A 17,131-nucleotide genomic window follows, 5' to 3' on the forward strand; every position below is an offset into this window, starting at 1 on the left:
CTTGCGGCGGAGTACTTCAGAGCCATGCCAGGCAGGAGCGAAGGGACGAGTACGAGGCCAAGGTCGAGGAGGCAAAGCGGCAAACGCAGCGGCAAACGCAGCGGCAAACGCAGCGGCAAACGACTGCAGCCGCTAATCAAGACCACAGCGGCAAACAAGGCCACAAGGCCACCGGCAAACAAGGCCACGGCCACAATCAACGGGAGCGGGCCTTTCGAATTCCGTATTCCGTACCATCAAAAGCAGATTCCGTTATCCAGCCGGAGAACACGCGGCACGTGCGGGTGTGAAAAGGCAGGACAGGTGTGAGATGTCAGGTCAGAAAGGTAGAAGCAGACCCTGTACATCCATCCAGTCGGAGAAGCGGCGAATATGCAACGCCAGCGTCCTCTCGCAACCGAACCCGGAAGTGAGGAATAAATGGTTGGTAACTTCTGTGGGCGATTTCTTACGCTTGCCATCGCATTCGGAGTGGTAATAGTCGGACTCCGCTCTGGATTTTCCCTTTTCATGAGGTAACAACTGGACATCAAGTGTCCAGGTTTCTTGCAAAAAGCGCAAGTTGGCCCGGAGGAAAAACTCGTGGTCTGCCTCGGGCCCCCCAAAAAATAAGTTTGTCTTGGGCCCGTAGCCCCCTGATTTCGAACAGTTCAGGTATCAGCGTTGTCCCCATATTCATCTCGAGGCCGCAGCCATGTATTGTCGTTCTCCGCACCTGCTGTTCCACACCTCCCCTGCGGAGATCTAGGCGAGGAGTTAGGTTCGTGGACCCCTATCCGGTGTGTTAAGGCATAATCATCTGCCATGGTGGCTGCATCCCACAACTTCCGTACTTTCTTTTCCTGCAGGTACACTTTGATGTCCTCGTGGACACACTGTTGAAATTCCTCCACCAGCATCAGGTCACGCAATGCTTCGAAGTCGTTCCCGACTCCTTTTGACTCACACCACCGATCAAACATATTTTCTTTCACTCTAGCAAACTCCACATGGGTCTCACTCTCCCTCTTCCTGGCATTCCTGAATTTTTGCCGGTAAGCTTCCGGAACCAACTCATAGGCTTTGAGGATGTGCTTCTTCAATACCTCATAATCTGCACATTGGTCCATTGGTAGCGCCGAATAAATCTCTTGAGCTTTACCCACCAGCACACTTTGCACTAGTATGGTCCAGGCCTTCTCCGGCCAGTTTAACTGTCGAGCCACTTTCTCAAAGTGTGGAAAAAATTGAGTGACTTACTTTTCACTGAAGGGTGGAACCAGCCTCACATGTCTGCCCACCTCCCAGGTGTTCTGGCTAGGTGTCGACCCCATCAGCAAGGGTGGTACCTCTCCCCGTTCTCTCATTAAATCCAGCTCCTTGAATTTAATTTCTTGCGGAAGCGCCATGTCACGTTCCTTTAATTCCCTTTCCGCTTTTCTCTCCTCTGCTTCGAGGTCCCTTGCAGCTCTCCTCTCCTCTGCTTTTCTCCCTTCTAACCTTTCCTGGAGTTCTCGTTCCACTCTCCTTTCCTCTGCTTGTTTCTCTTCTCTCCTCTCTTCTGTTTTCCTTTCCTCTTCTGATCTTTCCTTTTCTGCTTTCCTTTCTTCTTCTGCTCTTTCCTTTTCTGCTTTCCTTTCTTCTTCTGCTCTTTCCTTTTCTGCTTTCCTTTCTTCTTCTGCTCTTTCCTTTTCTGCTTTCCTTTCTTCTTCTGCTCTTTCCTTTTCTGCTTTCCTTTCTTCTTCTTTTAACCTTTCCTGGAGTTCTCGTTCCACTCTCCTTTCCTCTGCTTGTTTCTCTTCTCTCCTCTCTTCTGCTTTCCTTTCCTCTTCTTTGATCCGTTCCTGGCTCCGTAATTGCAACTCCAGTTTCCGGAGCTCAACGTCTTCTGGTTCTTCGGGTAGCCACTCCCAGGCTAACTCGTCCCATGTTCCTAATCCCACCATAGATTGTATCACTGTGGTCTGCAACTCTGCCTTCCTCAAATTAGTTCGGACCTCCAAGTTAAAATGTTTGGCCAATTTCAAGAGGTCCGACTTTAGTAACGCTCGGAACTGTGCCTCACTCGGGGCTACCGCAAAGTTCTGTGCCACAAACGCCATGGTGCCTATCGTTAACACCTGTTAACCTTCACCCAAGACTTTACCCCCAATTTCCCCAAAAAATTACCAATTAATACTTAATTAATAAATTTTAATTAATAAAAATATTATTTTATTATTTTATACAATTTTAGATCCCGGACGTAGACCCAATTGCGAATCCGCAAATCGTAATTTGGACGAGCCCCCAATTCTGTTACGTGGTCCTCCCGGTAACTACCTGGTCTCGGTGACCCCCGGACCGTGAGAGGAACTCCGCCAGAAAGATCAATGATTTATACGCTTTCGTAACGCAATCAATATGAATTCCAGGCAATAAGAAACCCCACACCAAGGATCCGGAATAATCAGTAATATATTCCCCGAGCAATCAACAATCAACAACCATCAACAATCAACAATTAATCACCAATATTATTAAGATGGCCATCTTATATGTGTGTCCCCTTTCCCCACTCCCGACCCCTTGGGTACTCATGACCCCTTTGGTCTCTGTCCCTCACAATGTCTCTGGGCCCCTCCTGACCAAGATGATGGTCGGCTTCTCCGCACCCGGGCGGTTGAAAGAACCCCGGGCGGATGTGCTCCAAACGTGTACGTCGCGCACCGGGGACAGCTCTTGCAGCGCACACCTCCTTGCCAAGCAACGGGGCAAAACCAAGCGTGGCTTGCAACGCGCGCGAGGCCCAAGGTGCGACCCGTACGCGTCCTTGTAGACGGTGAGGCGAACTGTGCCGGACGCTGGGTTCCGTGCATGAACCCACGGCAACTTGACGTGTCAAGGGGTAATTACCCCGCGCAGGTAACTCCTTTTGTCAGATGGGCTTTCAAACGCAGCGTCCTCCACGCTGCTCAATATCGATACCAACTCTCGTCGGAGCTCGGCGAGGAGGAAGAGGAAGAAGATCGTCGCTTCTCCAGGACCTCGTGTCTTTTCTTCTTCCGTTTCCGGTCTCCTTTTTCCCAGAAGGGCTCCTGACCCTTTAATCACAACAACCGTTACTCGACTACACATTGATAAGCAAAGACCTGAATAGTAATTCACATAAATCCACATAAATCCGTAACACATGTGTGAGGAAGACTTCTGGTGGAAGCCGTCCAGGTAAGTTCGTCATTCTCCTTTCCCTCACGTGTAAAGAACACCGTCATTTTTTACTGAACGCCTCGGAGTTAAAGCTTGTTTGGTCATCTGTCGCCCTGTGGTGTTCACTACAGGGTAGACACGACGATATATTATGTTGAAATGTTGAACTGATTAGGTTGTGGCATCAAAAGTCATGTCAGGTACAAATGTGATACTTTAGAACCGCTGAAGGGATTTAAATCAAACTTGGTTCAAGTATGTATTTAAATAATGATGTAATAATGTGGGTAGAGGCATGTCTTTTGACATGACGTCAGAGTGCCTTTCTAGTTTCTTTTCTCTCTTCTCTAAGTCTCCATCGCTTCTTATCAATCTTCTGCTTTCTCATTTTACCCAACCCTACGTTGTTCACATTTTGAACTCGCACTCTTGATTATCGAATATGTCGACGGCCTCGGATAGCACTTTGCTTCAACCAATGAGATGGGCAGAAAGTACCAGGGCAAACTTTAATCCAGTCGTGGATGCTCGTTTTCTATGATTGTACACAATATACCCACAGAATTATGTTTGTTTGTTACTTATGAAAATTGAAGGTTTTTCAATCAAGTATATTGGTTGGTCGACGGTCGTGTGCATTATTTTGTCTGTTTGTCTGTCAATCACCTACAGGTCACAATTTTAAACCAATCTTCACGAAACTTCACAAAATGGTATAGTTGGACATAAGCAAGAGTACTATTGATTTTGAGGTCAAAAGGTCAATATAAGCCAAAGGTCAACAACTTTGTTAAATTTCTAAAAGCATCAATTTTCATCCGATTGACTTGAAATTTGGAAAAGATTTGCATATTTAGTCTTTAATTTCAACTGCCAATTACTTTTAAGGTCAAATGTGTTTTAGGGACTTTGCAAGTATCGTGCTCTGCATGAGTCTTTCTTGTTACTTGCAAAATCGAAGACTTTTCAAGTATATTGGCCGGTCGGACTTTGTTATTCTGTTTGTCTGTCTGTCTGTCTTTGTTTGTCTGTTTGTCAATTATCTACAAGTCGCAATTCTAAACGGATCGCCATGAAACTTTACCAAGGTGTAGAGGTAGGCACAACTGAGAAGACCATGAAACAACAAGTTATTAAACAAGATCATACTCGAAAATGTGTTGGTGTTGGGCTAGCGGCTAGGGCTAGCGGCCCTGGGTACCCTGGTACCCTGGTGTTGGGTACCCTGGTGTTGGGCTAGCGGCTAGGGTGCCAGCTTAGGATCCTAGGATCCTGGGTTCGAATCCCGGTCGATCGCTGAATTAACGCCAGGGGGGTTGACTCAGCCTGTCATCCTTCCGAGGTCGGCTAATTGAGTACCAGTTCACTGGTAATTCCCTGCTTGTCGTAAAAGGCGACAAAAAGGGTTGGCGGCAGGATGGGCATCCGGCCGTAAAACATTGCTTCAAAAAGAGGACCGAAAAACAACAACAACCACGGTCCCCGAAAAAGGCCAACCCCCGCTTGCGGGGAAAAATGGCCTCTAAAGGTTTGTTTTTTTTTATACTCGAAAATGGAAAACTTTGAAAAACCAACTTATCCACAGCCTGGATAGATTACAAAAAAGCCTTTGATAGTGTCCCACACTCATGGAATGTAAAATGCATGCAAGTATACAAAGTTAACCTCCAAATAGTCACACTGATAGAGAAAGCAATGATGCTCTGGAATACAACGCTGATACTACCTGACTTGGAAGGAAAATTTGAAATCTCAGGGGTAAAGATATGACGTGGTATCTTACAAAGTGACAGACATTCCCACTCATGTTTTGCCTGGCGCTTGACCCACTGAGTAACCTCATCAATGAACAAGAGCATGGATACACCATCTAACGTGCAACAGAAAAATGACCAAAGAACAGAGAAAGCTGATGTTGTTGTAGTTGTTGTGTATGCAGCCTGTGGCTGCTAGTTGCATCATTTTACTTGAAGCGTGTTTGTGCCGCTGATGCAGTGCCCCAATTACCACTGAGCTGGTACTGAATTTGCCGACCTCAGAAGGATGACAGGCTGAGTCAACCCCCTTGGCATTAATTCAACGATCGACCGGGATTCAAAGTCATGATCCTAGGATCCCAAGCCAGCACCCTAACCGTTAAGCCAACACCAGGCTTGTATATATTTACTGTACATGGATGTTTCAAAACTCTTCACACCAATGATGACAAATTTGCAAATCAACTCAAACTAGTAAAGTGGTACTCAGAGGACATTCAAATGGAATTTGGTCTTGACAAATGTGCCAAATGCACATTTCTATCTTCTAAAACAAAAAGAACACACAATATCTCAATCGATGAAAGTACAACAATACAAGAACTAGAAAACGAGGCACTCTACAAATACCTCTGCATAGAAGGTCCCCTGGTACAAAGCAAAATAAATAAAAAAATGCCAAAAATATAATCAGCAAAGAGTGCCTACGCAGAATAAGACTACAACTGAAGTCAACCCTGTCTCCAATATCCAAAATCAAAGCTATAAACCAACTTGCAGTACCTGTATTCCAGTATTGCTGTGCAATTGTGAACTAGCCACAATCACAGATCAACAACTTGGACTCCAAAACGAGGAAACTTATAACTTTTCATAAGCTATTTTATAAAAACCAATGCATTCCGAGGTTTTATTTCCTGAGGCAAGGACAAGGCGGTCTGATGGAGCGTAACCAAGTGCACAGAACAGTGTGTGTAGGACTTGTGGAGTATGTGAAAATATCAACAGACTATAATGAGATTAGTACACGAGCAAGAAAACGAGAAACTAGAAAAGGTATCCTTAATCTATTTAGCAACAAACTTGCAAAAACAGGTGCAAGTGTTTTATACTTTTTTTTATAAAACAGGTGCAAACACATACGACACAGGAAAACAAAACCGAAAGAAATACAGCCCCAATGATTGCAAAGAAGAAAAAGCAAAACTACAAAATGAATTATCAGCAGATGTACTCTGACAAATGGGAGAATGGCAAAAGAGCAGAAAGATTCAAAAAGAGCTTGACCGACAAGTAAGGCTCATTGGAATGGATAAGAAGAGGTCAAATTAATTGGGATGGAGAACTAGTAATCATAAATGGCCAAGACACTACACTAATGGCTTGAAGAAAATGGTGGGATTGAGCCAATTGGACGAATGCAGGCTTTTGGGGGTAGAAACAAAGTACCATTCACTGCCTTTCAGGATGTAAACAAGTACAAAAAGTTTTAATTAAAACAAAAGCCGCGTCGATGTTACACAATGCCTAGATGCAGCTGTGCCTATAACGTCGATGTTATAGGCACACAACATTCCTATTGATTCGATTACTTAATGTTATTTTTGTGCAAAGTGAAAATATATCTCGGCAATTTCCCGTGTGTGGCGACGAATTTTTAATATATCTCGGCATTTTCCCGTCTGTTATTTTGGGCGGTGTATGACTGACCATGCCGTGATTTAAACAAAATATATATATATATCTCGGCATTTTCCCGTCTGTTATTTCGGGCGGTGTATGACTGACCATGCCGCGATTTAAAAAAAAAAATCTCAATGGACTTGAAGTTACAGGCCTTTGAGAATTAATTTCGTTCTATAAAGGGCAACTTTCATCGGATTTTCTTCCCGTTTTTTTTCAACCGAGTCTAAAACTATGTTAGCGACTGTGAAAAATGAAATGATATATCGAATTTGATTTGAAATAAAACTGTGTGAGAGAGGAAGACACCACGGGCCTACAAAACAGGCCTCAAAGCTATGCGAGTTAATAAAATGGTGGATATTTGTTTATATGAAGCCTCTCCCAAAATGGGTGGAGCTATGGTTCCCAGAATGGGTGGAGCTTTGAGGTTTTGTCTTCTCTGCAAGAACAACAACAACAAGAAGAAGAACAAGAAGAAGAACAACAACAACAGCATAGGGCACTCTATGAGCAGTGTCTGCGACGCGGCTAAAAATACTCATGTCGGAACAGTTGTACACAGAAATACATGACAGCATCTATACGAGTAATCCACTGGCACATCTGTAAACATTTCAACATTCCGGTTCCAGAGCTATCATGGAAACGCAAACAAAATCCGATCCTTGAAAATGAACATATAGTGCTCACGCATGATAAGATGATCCCATCAAGTGTAGACATTGCAGGCGGAGCATTGCCTTTTGACATAGTGCTCAAGCACAAAAGGGAAAAGACGCACTGCTGATTGAGGTTTCAGTTCCCAATGACTTTGGGCGGAGTGCGACAAATACGAGGAGCTGAAAAATGAGGTCAAGAGGTTTTGGAAATTGAAGAAAGCTGAAATTGGTACCAATGAGAGTCGGAGCAACAGGAATCATCAAGAAAACCCTTCATGAGCACTTAAAAAGTATTCTGGTGAATATCACTACAAACGAGCTACAAGTGGAGGCTGTCAGAAGTTCAGTGAGGATTTTAATAAGAGCCCTTGGAATGAAAATATGAGAATGAAGTTTTACAATCTGGTTCATGAATAATGATCCTTTTCCGAAAAAGGAGGCAGAGATTTTGATTTCTGGGAGAACTTCCTCCCTCCTCCTAAAACACACACATATTGATATGGCAACTAACGAGAGAAGCCTATTGATTTTGAGGTTAAAGGTCATCTTGAGGTCAAATCCCTAAAATCGTCATTTTTCATCTGATTGACTTGAAAGTTGAACAGACGTTGCATATTGGTGGGTCACTGAATTGGGCAAGCAACTATTTTTGAGGTAAAAAGGTCAAAGGTCAACTCAAGATCAAACTTCTAAAATCATCAATCTTCATCTGAAAAATAATCGATTTATATCCGATTGACCCGAGCTATGATTAAGATTGTCAGTTTTAATCTTCATGAAATGGGCAATTTGATGTCTTCATGGCAACTTTTTTCTGGGGGGAGGGTTGGATTTTGCAGGTGTCGTACTTTCTATGACGTCTTGTTTGTCTGTATGTCAATCGCCTACAGGTCACAATTTTAAACCAAACTTCACAAAACTGTAGAGTTGGTCAGGAGGAAGAAGCCCATTTATTTTGAGGTCAAAGGGGGAAAGGTTGACAAAGGTCAACAACTTTGTCCGATTTATAAAATCATCAGTTTTCATCCAATTGGCTTGACATTTGTATATCAGGCCAGTTAATTCAACCACCAATTATTTTTGAGGTCAACATAGGCCAACGGTCAACAACTTTGGTGCATTTTCTAAAATTGTCAGTTTTCATCCAATTGACTTGAAATTTGAAAAGAATTTGCATGTCAGATCACTACAATGAACTACCAATTATTTTTGAGGTCAACTTTGGCCAAATGTCAACAACTTATGGTAGGCATTTCGCAAATGGCATTCCATGCATGACGTATTTATTGTTCGTTTTATTATTATTTTTTTTACCTCTTTTTATTTTTACCTCTGCCACCGAAGGTGGATGGAGGTTATGTTTTCACCCATGTCTGTCTGTTTGTCTGTATGAAAAATATATCTCAAAGTTGTGGACGGATTCGGACAAAATTTGGCACAGAGGTAGTGTATGTGACAAGGACGAAATGATTAGATTTTGGTGAAGATCCGAATTCGGATCCGGCTACTAAAAATTTTAGTGATTCTTCACCATTGAGGTATCGGGCAAAAAATGATGTATAACATGATATTTTAAAAGGTTATGTATGACTTGTGACTAAACTAAGTGGATGAGTTCATTAGGTGACAAGAACAAGTGATTCGATTTTGGTTAAGGTCCGAATCCAGATCCGGCCTATCAGTGGGATACAAAACTTAAACTGTTCTGCCTGGTGGAGGTATGTGCTCTACAGAGTGCCGTTCTCGTCTTTTTCTTTTAATTTTTTGTTTTTCTCTTTTGTTTTTCTTCATTTATTTATTTATTCTAATCTCAATTGTATGTTCACATTGATGTTTGAAACATTTGATAAGGTTATTCTATTGTCACCGATGTTTCTTTTCATTTCCTCCAGCTTGAGTGGATGGTATTCTGTTTGGTCTGCTGGCAAAGTTTGCTTAACTTCCTGATATTGTCTGTGGTATTTTCTTTCCTCTTTCTCTCTCTCTCTTCTCTTTCTCTCATTCTCTCTCTGTCTCTCTCATACTCCCCTCCCCGCCTCTCCCCAGAGACTTTCTTCCTCGAGGCTCGGGTATTGTAACTCGCCGCCCACTAGTTCTGCAGCTCATAAACTGTAAAACAGGTAAGTGGTGTGGGGAAGGGATTGCAGGAAGTTTGTTTTGATGTGATAGCAGGTTTAATTTCAGACTTCTGGTTTATATTTTTATTTTTGTCATTTGTGGTGGTACCTCCGGTCCTCCGCCACCAAAGTTGATGGAGATTGTTTGTTTCTTTAATATGTAAGGCTCGTTGACATGCATCACATGCAGGATAAAGACATTAGATGACATCATTGTACTTTTAATTGAATTACGAGGAAATTGGTTGAGACGGTGAACAAATCAACACAGTAGATTGGATTTTAACCCTTGATCCCAGCATCATAAGTTGTGTTCGAGGGGAATGCCAAGACGACGATCCTGAATGCTTGCATAGTTGATGTGTAAGATGAATTGGTAGCTTCAGAAAACAATAAACATTTCAAATGTAATTGCCTATACCTTTCCCCTCTTGCAGATTTTGAAGGATATAAAATACAAAAACAATTTATGTGCCTTGCATGTTCTGCAGAATATGCTGAATTTCTCCACTGCAAAGGAAAGAAGTTTACGGACTTCGATGAGGTGTGCAAAGAGATCGAATCCGAGACTGATAGGGCTACGGGCTCTAACAAAGGCATCTCCCCAATCCCGATCAACCTTCGGGTTTATTCCCCTCATGGTATGGACATTTTTGCCATTTGAGGACTTGTATTCTCAGTAAACTTTTTTTTTTCTTTTTAAAAAAAATACTTATCTGTTCTCATTAGTGACTGAGTTCAGGGCAATTGATAATTTAACTTTGGTTTGCATGTGACATCATTAAGAGAGGAATTCTGACGGATGGGTAGCTTTGCTCTTTGGAGTCTCTTTTAATGATGCCGATGGTGATAGAAATGCTTTGGCAGTATAATTGGTATCTAAAATCATTGCTACCACCACCAAATTTATATTCCAAAAGCCTAATTTTCAGTTAAGTTGTCTGTCATAATACAATTCAGCAGTTTTCTGTGGCTATGTCTGAACCTTATCAAATCGAATCAAATGACTTGACCGATGTCCATCAAACTTTGCATACCTGCTCAGGGTTCCGACTCAGGTCATGGGCAGTAAAGAATCTTCCCTTTCCTTTAAGGGAGAAGAGTTGACTTACAAGTTTCACCTGTACAAGTGTAATTAGTGCAACTAGTTTAACCACTGACCTCTGCAGGAAGGAAGGGGTATTGACACCATATTTCACCCTGGAGGGAGCAGGTATACTAATAGTAAGGTGCGGCTTATAGGAAACACTGTTGTAGACCGAACAAAAGCCCCAAATTTTCCACAGAATTTATTTAGAGTACTATGATTGATTTCAGAAGGTGAGCCATCAAAAATGGAAAAGAAAAAAAGTCAGAACGTTTTATGCTGTATCCAGATTACCTTCAATAATTTCAAAATGTGGACATTATCAATTTTTGCTGTTTTCCAAGAAATAATGTTTTTTTCATGACTAATAAAAAATGGATGTTTATTATGGTATATGGACAGTATGCAGAAAATTATACTGCTCTTACATATGATTTCTTGTTTATATATGATTACTTCATACATATTATAAATCACATTGTTATTACAAATGATACAAATTTTGCCCAAGATAATTGCAATATTGAAGAGCAAGTATAAATAAAACTGTCAGAAACATTAAGACTACAAGAGAATTGTTCCTCCAAGAATAAGGCCGCCATTGTTCCCCTATTTACAGCCATCACATATGAAGCATTATGCACTATATATTTAGCTCACCTGGAACATAGTTCCGGGATGCTTATACAATGGCACGTCGTCAGTCTGTCAGTCCTTAAACATTTGCAACTTCTTCTCAGAAACTGCTCATGGGATTGTAACCAAACTTGGCACAAATAATATTTAGTATTGTGACTAAAGTTTGTCCACAGCATTAAAAGTGTCGGCAGGGGGTTAAAGCGTGTCCATGTTTGACTGCCCCCCCCCCCCCCCCCTCAAAATAGGTATTTGCTTTCTTCTCTGAAACTACACACACAATTCTGATGAAACATGACCACAACCTTCACTTCCCGTGATGTACCAAAGTTTGTTCATGGCATTAAAATAAATCTGCCCCTTTGGGGGTCTATGGTGGGGTTGCCCCCCAGGATAGGTATTTGCTTTCTTCTCAGAAACGACACACACAATTCCAATGAAACTTAACCACACAATGTTCCGTGATGTACCAACGTTTGTTGCCGGCATTTAAAAAAACGGGGTCTAAGGTGGTTTATCGGGTGGGGGGGGGGGGGGGGGGGAGCAGGAGGATACTTCTCTCCACTCCCAGAGTAGGTACTTGCTCTTTTCTCTTAAACTACATACACAATTTCAATGGAACTTGACCACAACCTTAATCACCTGTGATGTACCAATGCTTGTTCAGGGCATTAGAAAAATTGGGGTCTGAGGAGTTATGTGGGGTGGTGAGGGGGAGGAGAGGGTTGCCCCCCAAAATCAGTATTATTTTGCTTGTTTGTTCAAAGTCTTATGATTATGTTAGTATGATTCTACATGTTGCCCTGTCTTCTAGCAACCATTGGAATTGGTTTATAATACCTTTAGTCAGTGTAGTATACTGTTTATTCTACCAGGTGAGCATCAGGGGTATTGCCCCTATTTTTATATTTGGGTTGTTGTGTCCCTTTCACGTCGACTACGACCACCCAAAAGGGGCACAACCTATCATTGCTACCAACCATATTGAAGCCTGTGGCTTCAATACTACCACTGTACCTGATGTAGAATATTGAGATTTAAAAACATTAATCTTGTTTTCATTCTATTGGTTTTCAAATGGCTATATATTTGAATGCAAGTCTCGCTGTAGTTCTGCACTGAACCATGCTATGGCAGCATATGTTATAGAATGTGATGTCATTTGATGTTAGTAGTTTATTTTTAACATGATGCCAATGTGCTATTATTTTGTTGTGGCAGAGGTTGAATGGATTGAGTAACACACAATGATTTGCTATGGTTTGAAATATTGTCTCTGACAAAGGCAAATTGGTATGACATTTTTGCAATGTAACTAGAAATAATATGATATTGCATTACATTGAAAGCGACGATGTCGTTGACCCAGAGTCGAATCGTCAAAATACAGCATTGCAACATATAGTACTATGTGCCATCCTGTAATCATCCAATCGATAAATTTGTGAGGAAGAGGGTTTTTCAATCCTTTGGGTGTGTGCATGTGCACCTTTTTCAACCAAATGAGCTTTTGACATCAAATTTTCAACAAACCTTTGTTATGACAAATAGCGGAGACTTCTGTCCTCCGTGTGTGAGTACTCTTCTCGGCCAAACTTCGGTGGGCAATGTGCTATGGCAGAGTCTTGGAAATGCATTTTATTATTTTTTGTCATTTTTCAAATATATTATTGATCACTACCTGCCTGTAACAAGTACAGATTCATTCAAAGTACACCTCCCCGCCCCCCATGCCAAATAAATAAATAACATATCCTCTTTGCAGCACATAGAGCAGTACATATAGATGGTATTGGGAGGAAGAAGTGTACAATAATTGATTTATTAATTGCGTAATAATAAAAAATAAAAAAAATTGTAAAATAATTAATTTCTTGATTAATTGGCTAATAGCATATCTAAAACACCAGTGTTTTAGCAAAAACACCAGTGTCTAGAACAAAATCAATAACTAGCAATCATAAAATAATTTATTAATCAATTGGCTAATAGCATACCTCAACCACCAGTGTTTCATCTGAAGCTGTAACTTTTTGAAAATTAATGAAATAAGTCATTAATCGAAAAAATTAAATGATTGACTAGTCAATAAATAATTGATTAATTGATTCATCAATAAATCAAAAATATCCTTTATAGCCACATCAATTGGTCACTGTCATGTCTGAATATCAGCTTCCTAGCTCAAAAGGTGCCTGAGATATTGCCCAGATGAGAGAGAAAATAAATAAGTAATCGATAATAATAAATTAACTAATCAATTAATTGATTAATCAGAAAACAAAAAATAACGTTTTTGCCAAAGTACGCGCTCATTATTGTGCCGAAATTTTCTGCTTCCTAGCTCAAAAGATGGCGGAGATATCGCCCGGACAAACAAACAAACCAACAGGAAAACAAAAACAAACAACAGGAGTGAAAACCGAGTACTCACATTCAGCGCGCGTCATTGCCGGGTCCCCTTCAGTGCCCGAAAATGACGTCGTGCAGCGCCTGGAGAGGGAATAGGAAAGGAGCGGTGTACAACAAACAAAGTGAAAACTGAGTACTCCCTTTCAGCGCATGTCATCGCCAGGCCCTTTTAGCTGCCCGGTGATGACATCATGCTGCACCTGGAGATGGAATTGGAACGGAGCGGTGTACAATACATACTCCATATAATAAAATAGAGGAAGATGATTCCTAATACCAGCTAACACCGAAGGTGGCGCTTTTTTCCACCACTTATAAATTTTGGAATTTTAGTGACATCCATGTTTGCTCCATTATAGACAGACATTCTGAAGACAATTGATCTTCAGTGTGTCTGTCTCGGGCCTCTCGGCCATAACTTTTTTTTTATCATTTGAACTTTTGTCATCAAATTTTTAACAACTCTTTGAGACTATGGAGAAAACAATTTTCTTTTCTATTCTGTTTTGGTCAAGTTTAGTTCAAGTGCAAAGTGGGCAGGGATGGGCTTTGTTTTGTGAAATGCATTCTAGTTTTTTGTTTTTGTTTGACTCGTATTCACTCCTGAACCGTTGGATTTAATGAGTTGCAAAGTAATGGTTGTGACCTTGAAGGTCTCCGTTGGTTTAAAATAAAATTGTAGCCCTTGTGGTTTTGGGGGGAAGAGGGAGAGGGGAGGGGGGTGGGAACAGAGGAGGACCCCAATTCCCTTTAAGAAATGCTTTAGGTATGTGCATCTTATAACACCACCTGCTGGGTGCTGGTATTATATGCCAATTCTCCATCTGAAAACCATGGACATCATTGAAGCAGGTGAATTAGCCCTACCTTAAAGATGGGTACTTTGGTCATTATCATATAAATCAACAAACTATTAAGCAGGTTGCTAGGTAATATCTTGTTACTTCAAATCTGGGAGTGAAAATAGGAAAGCCACATGGGTACCTTATTATTAACGGGGAAATAAAGAATTGTCGAGACCAAATACTTTTGTCAATTTCAACTTATTTTTAGAGAAAATTGTGAGTTATTGGAAGAAAGTGTGAGGGTGCCAATATTTTTGGCCCCGACTGTACATTCAAAGTACACCAACCCAATGCCTAATTAATAAATAACATCCTCCAGCGTGGCATTGCCATATTATATTATTAAAATTAAATCCTACCTTATTACTGGTATAAAAGTTGTTTGTGAATTTCTTGCACTGTACTTTCAAAACTGAAATGCAACATCCAATTATGACGAATTTTCGTTCCAGTGCTCAACCTCACATTGGTGGACCTGCCAGGAATGACGAAAGTTCCAGTTGGAGATCAACCCCAAGACATTGAGTATCAGATCCGTGAGATGGTACTCCAGTTCGTCGCCAAGGATAATTGTCTCATCCTTGCCGTATCACCTGCCAATGCTGACCTCGCTAATTCTGATGCACTTAAGATTGCTAAGGAGGTGGATCCTCAGGGTAACAGATTCTTTTTTTCTTTGTCTTCTTCTTTTTTTTTCTTTTTCTTTTTTCTTCTGCTACTTATTATTATTATTATTATTATTTTTCATCATTATTATCAAAACTTCTTTTTTGAGAATGAATTGATTGTTGTATCAGGGTATTCCTTCAATTGAGTTTTACTGTAGTTCTTGTGGAAAGTATTTTGCCATTTGATGTTTGGGGCTATCTATACCATGATTTTCTGGCCTGTCTGGGTCTTGGCTAAGGTCACTCTGGGTGGTGTTGCCCCAAGAAAACCCAAGTAGCCTGTTTGGTTGAATTTGAATCTAGCTCAAGTGACCTCTGTATGTTCACTCGCGAATCAGCAGTCACGTCCTCGGCTGACTTTCCCACCAAGATGACAGGACAAAAAGACAGACTCACTAACTGGGCCAAATATATGTATATATTTTGAATATAGGTGAAAGAAAATAGTACTTACTGCCTCATCTTTCCAGGCTGGAGGGAACCCATGTGGCTGAGCTAGATGGCTCTTGGGTGTGCCACTCAACAGGGTTGGTTGGGTTTCACTGATTCTCCAATTGGCACCACTAGTCTGGTCTCTATCAAGGAAAACCTATACAGAGGGCATGGCAATTGTCAATGTGACCGCGCCAACGAAGTCTGGTTTTGCACAAGGCAAACATGGCGGCTGAATGGTGCCTTTAATAGGCAGAATAAATGTTCCAAATAGATGGACGAACCAGCGTATTATTATATAGATAGATGTATAGAGCAGTGTCAAAGTCCAAAATCATCATATTTCTTGACATCAAAGATATTGCGGCATATTTCTAAACAGAAAAATAAATTGGGAACAGTTGAAGCAATGATGGAACTTGTACACCGCCCCCCAGGTTCAATTATTTGTCCAATTCAAAAAATTTATCATTTTCCTTTAGGTTTGCATTAATTTGAAGCAACTTTTGCTTTATAATTTTTCTCTGAGGAGCGTTTTCTGCGTTTCAGGGTGGGACAAACAGACAGACAGACAACATTAGCTTGTTATATAGTCTTTCTGTACTCCAGTTATGCCTATTATGATTTAACATATCTCTTTGTATTGGTCTCACAGATTGTCTTTGTATTTCTTATTATTGGGTTTGTTTTCTAATTTTTCCTCCCATAGGTCAGCGCACTATTGGTGTGATCACAAAGCTTGATTTGATGGATGAAGGAACAGATGCTAAAGACATCTTGGAGAACAAACTGCTTCCACTTCGTCGCGGTATGTTCCTTCATTGTTGTCGGTTGGGCTTGTGCTGCTTTTTTTGGATTTATCTTTTGTGACAAATTTGGGCACAAGTTTTGTTTTGTTTTGCCTCATTTGCATTTATCTATTACTAAACGGAGCAGTGTCCATCTGTCACGCTTTATTCTAAAGGGTTCCTGCTGAGGTCGAATAGTAATAATAAAAAATGGTGTCATTAGAAAGCTAATGAATGATTTCCTTCGTTGAAAATCTAATAATCGATTTACTTTGTGGGAAAACTAATAATTGATTTACTTAGAACAGTAATTTGTGTTTTATTATTTTTATAATCCTGTTTTAAAGCATGTCTTTCCAGGAGGTAAGAGAAAGAACTGGCATTTGGAGCTTAATGTGGCAGTTGCAAGGGTACCATTTTTATTATTCTATGACGTCAGGAACCCTTCAGAATAAAGCTTTACTGACATGGAAGGAACACAAAATTATACATAGTAATACTTCTTGAAGTAATATAAAAATATATAATAGTACACTGAAAGAAGCATGCAAACAACAACCTAAGCCATGACAATAGCAACAACAACTACATGTTATATCCTTTTTTTTCATGTTTCACTTCATTTTACATCCTCATTGAGCTTCAGATAGACATGCAATATGTTTTAAGTACAACATGCTGCTTTTGATTAAACCGTCAGCGAAGGGACGGATAGGCATGGCTAGTGCTTGATAAAAAAGACTCTGCCAAAACTCTGACATTTTTTCGAAATTGAATTATGTTTGTGCTGATTAGAAACAAAAGTGAAAACTTAATTCATTGATCAGCCTCACAAGAATTGCAATGCCTCCTTTTAGCATGGCCAAATGGGGGCTG

At 40.7% G+C, this 17,131-nt stretch overlaps 1 protein-coding gene across 9 annotated transcripts in view; it reads left to right on the forward strand.

Moving 5' to 3' along the window:
* Positions 1-17,131, forward strand: part of LOC137432678 (dynamin-1) — a 240,133-nt gene that overhangs the window by 12,003 nt on the left and 210,999 nt on the right. For all 9 annotated transcript variants that reach the window (XM_068124772.2, XM_068124769.2, XM_068124771.2 and 6 more), the window contains exons 2-5: positions 9,317-9,390; positions 9,879-10,028; positions 14,820-15,023; positions 16,177-16,275. In XM_068124772.2, coding sequence (XP_067980873.2) covers positions 9,317-9,390; positions 9,879-10,028; positions 14,820-15,023; positions 16,177-16,275 — 527 coding nt within the window. The remainder of the gene's footprint in view (positions 1-9,316; positions 9,391-9,878; positions 10,029-14,819; positions 15,024-16,176; positions 16,276-17,131) is intronic.

Source organism: Myxine glutinosa, chromosome 8 (genome assembly GCF_964187855.1).
Source record: "Myxine glutinosa chromosome 8, kmMyxGlut1.1, whole genome shotgun sequence".
Classification (NCBI taxonomy): Eukaryota; Metazoa; Chordata; class Myxini; order Myxiniformes; family Myxinidae; genus Myxine; species Myxine glutinosa.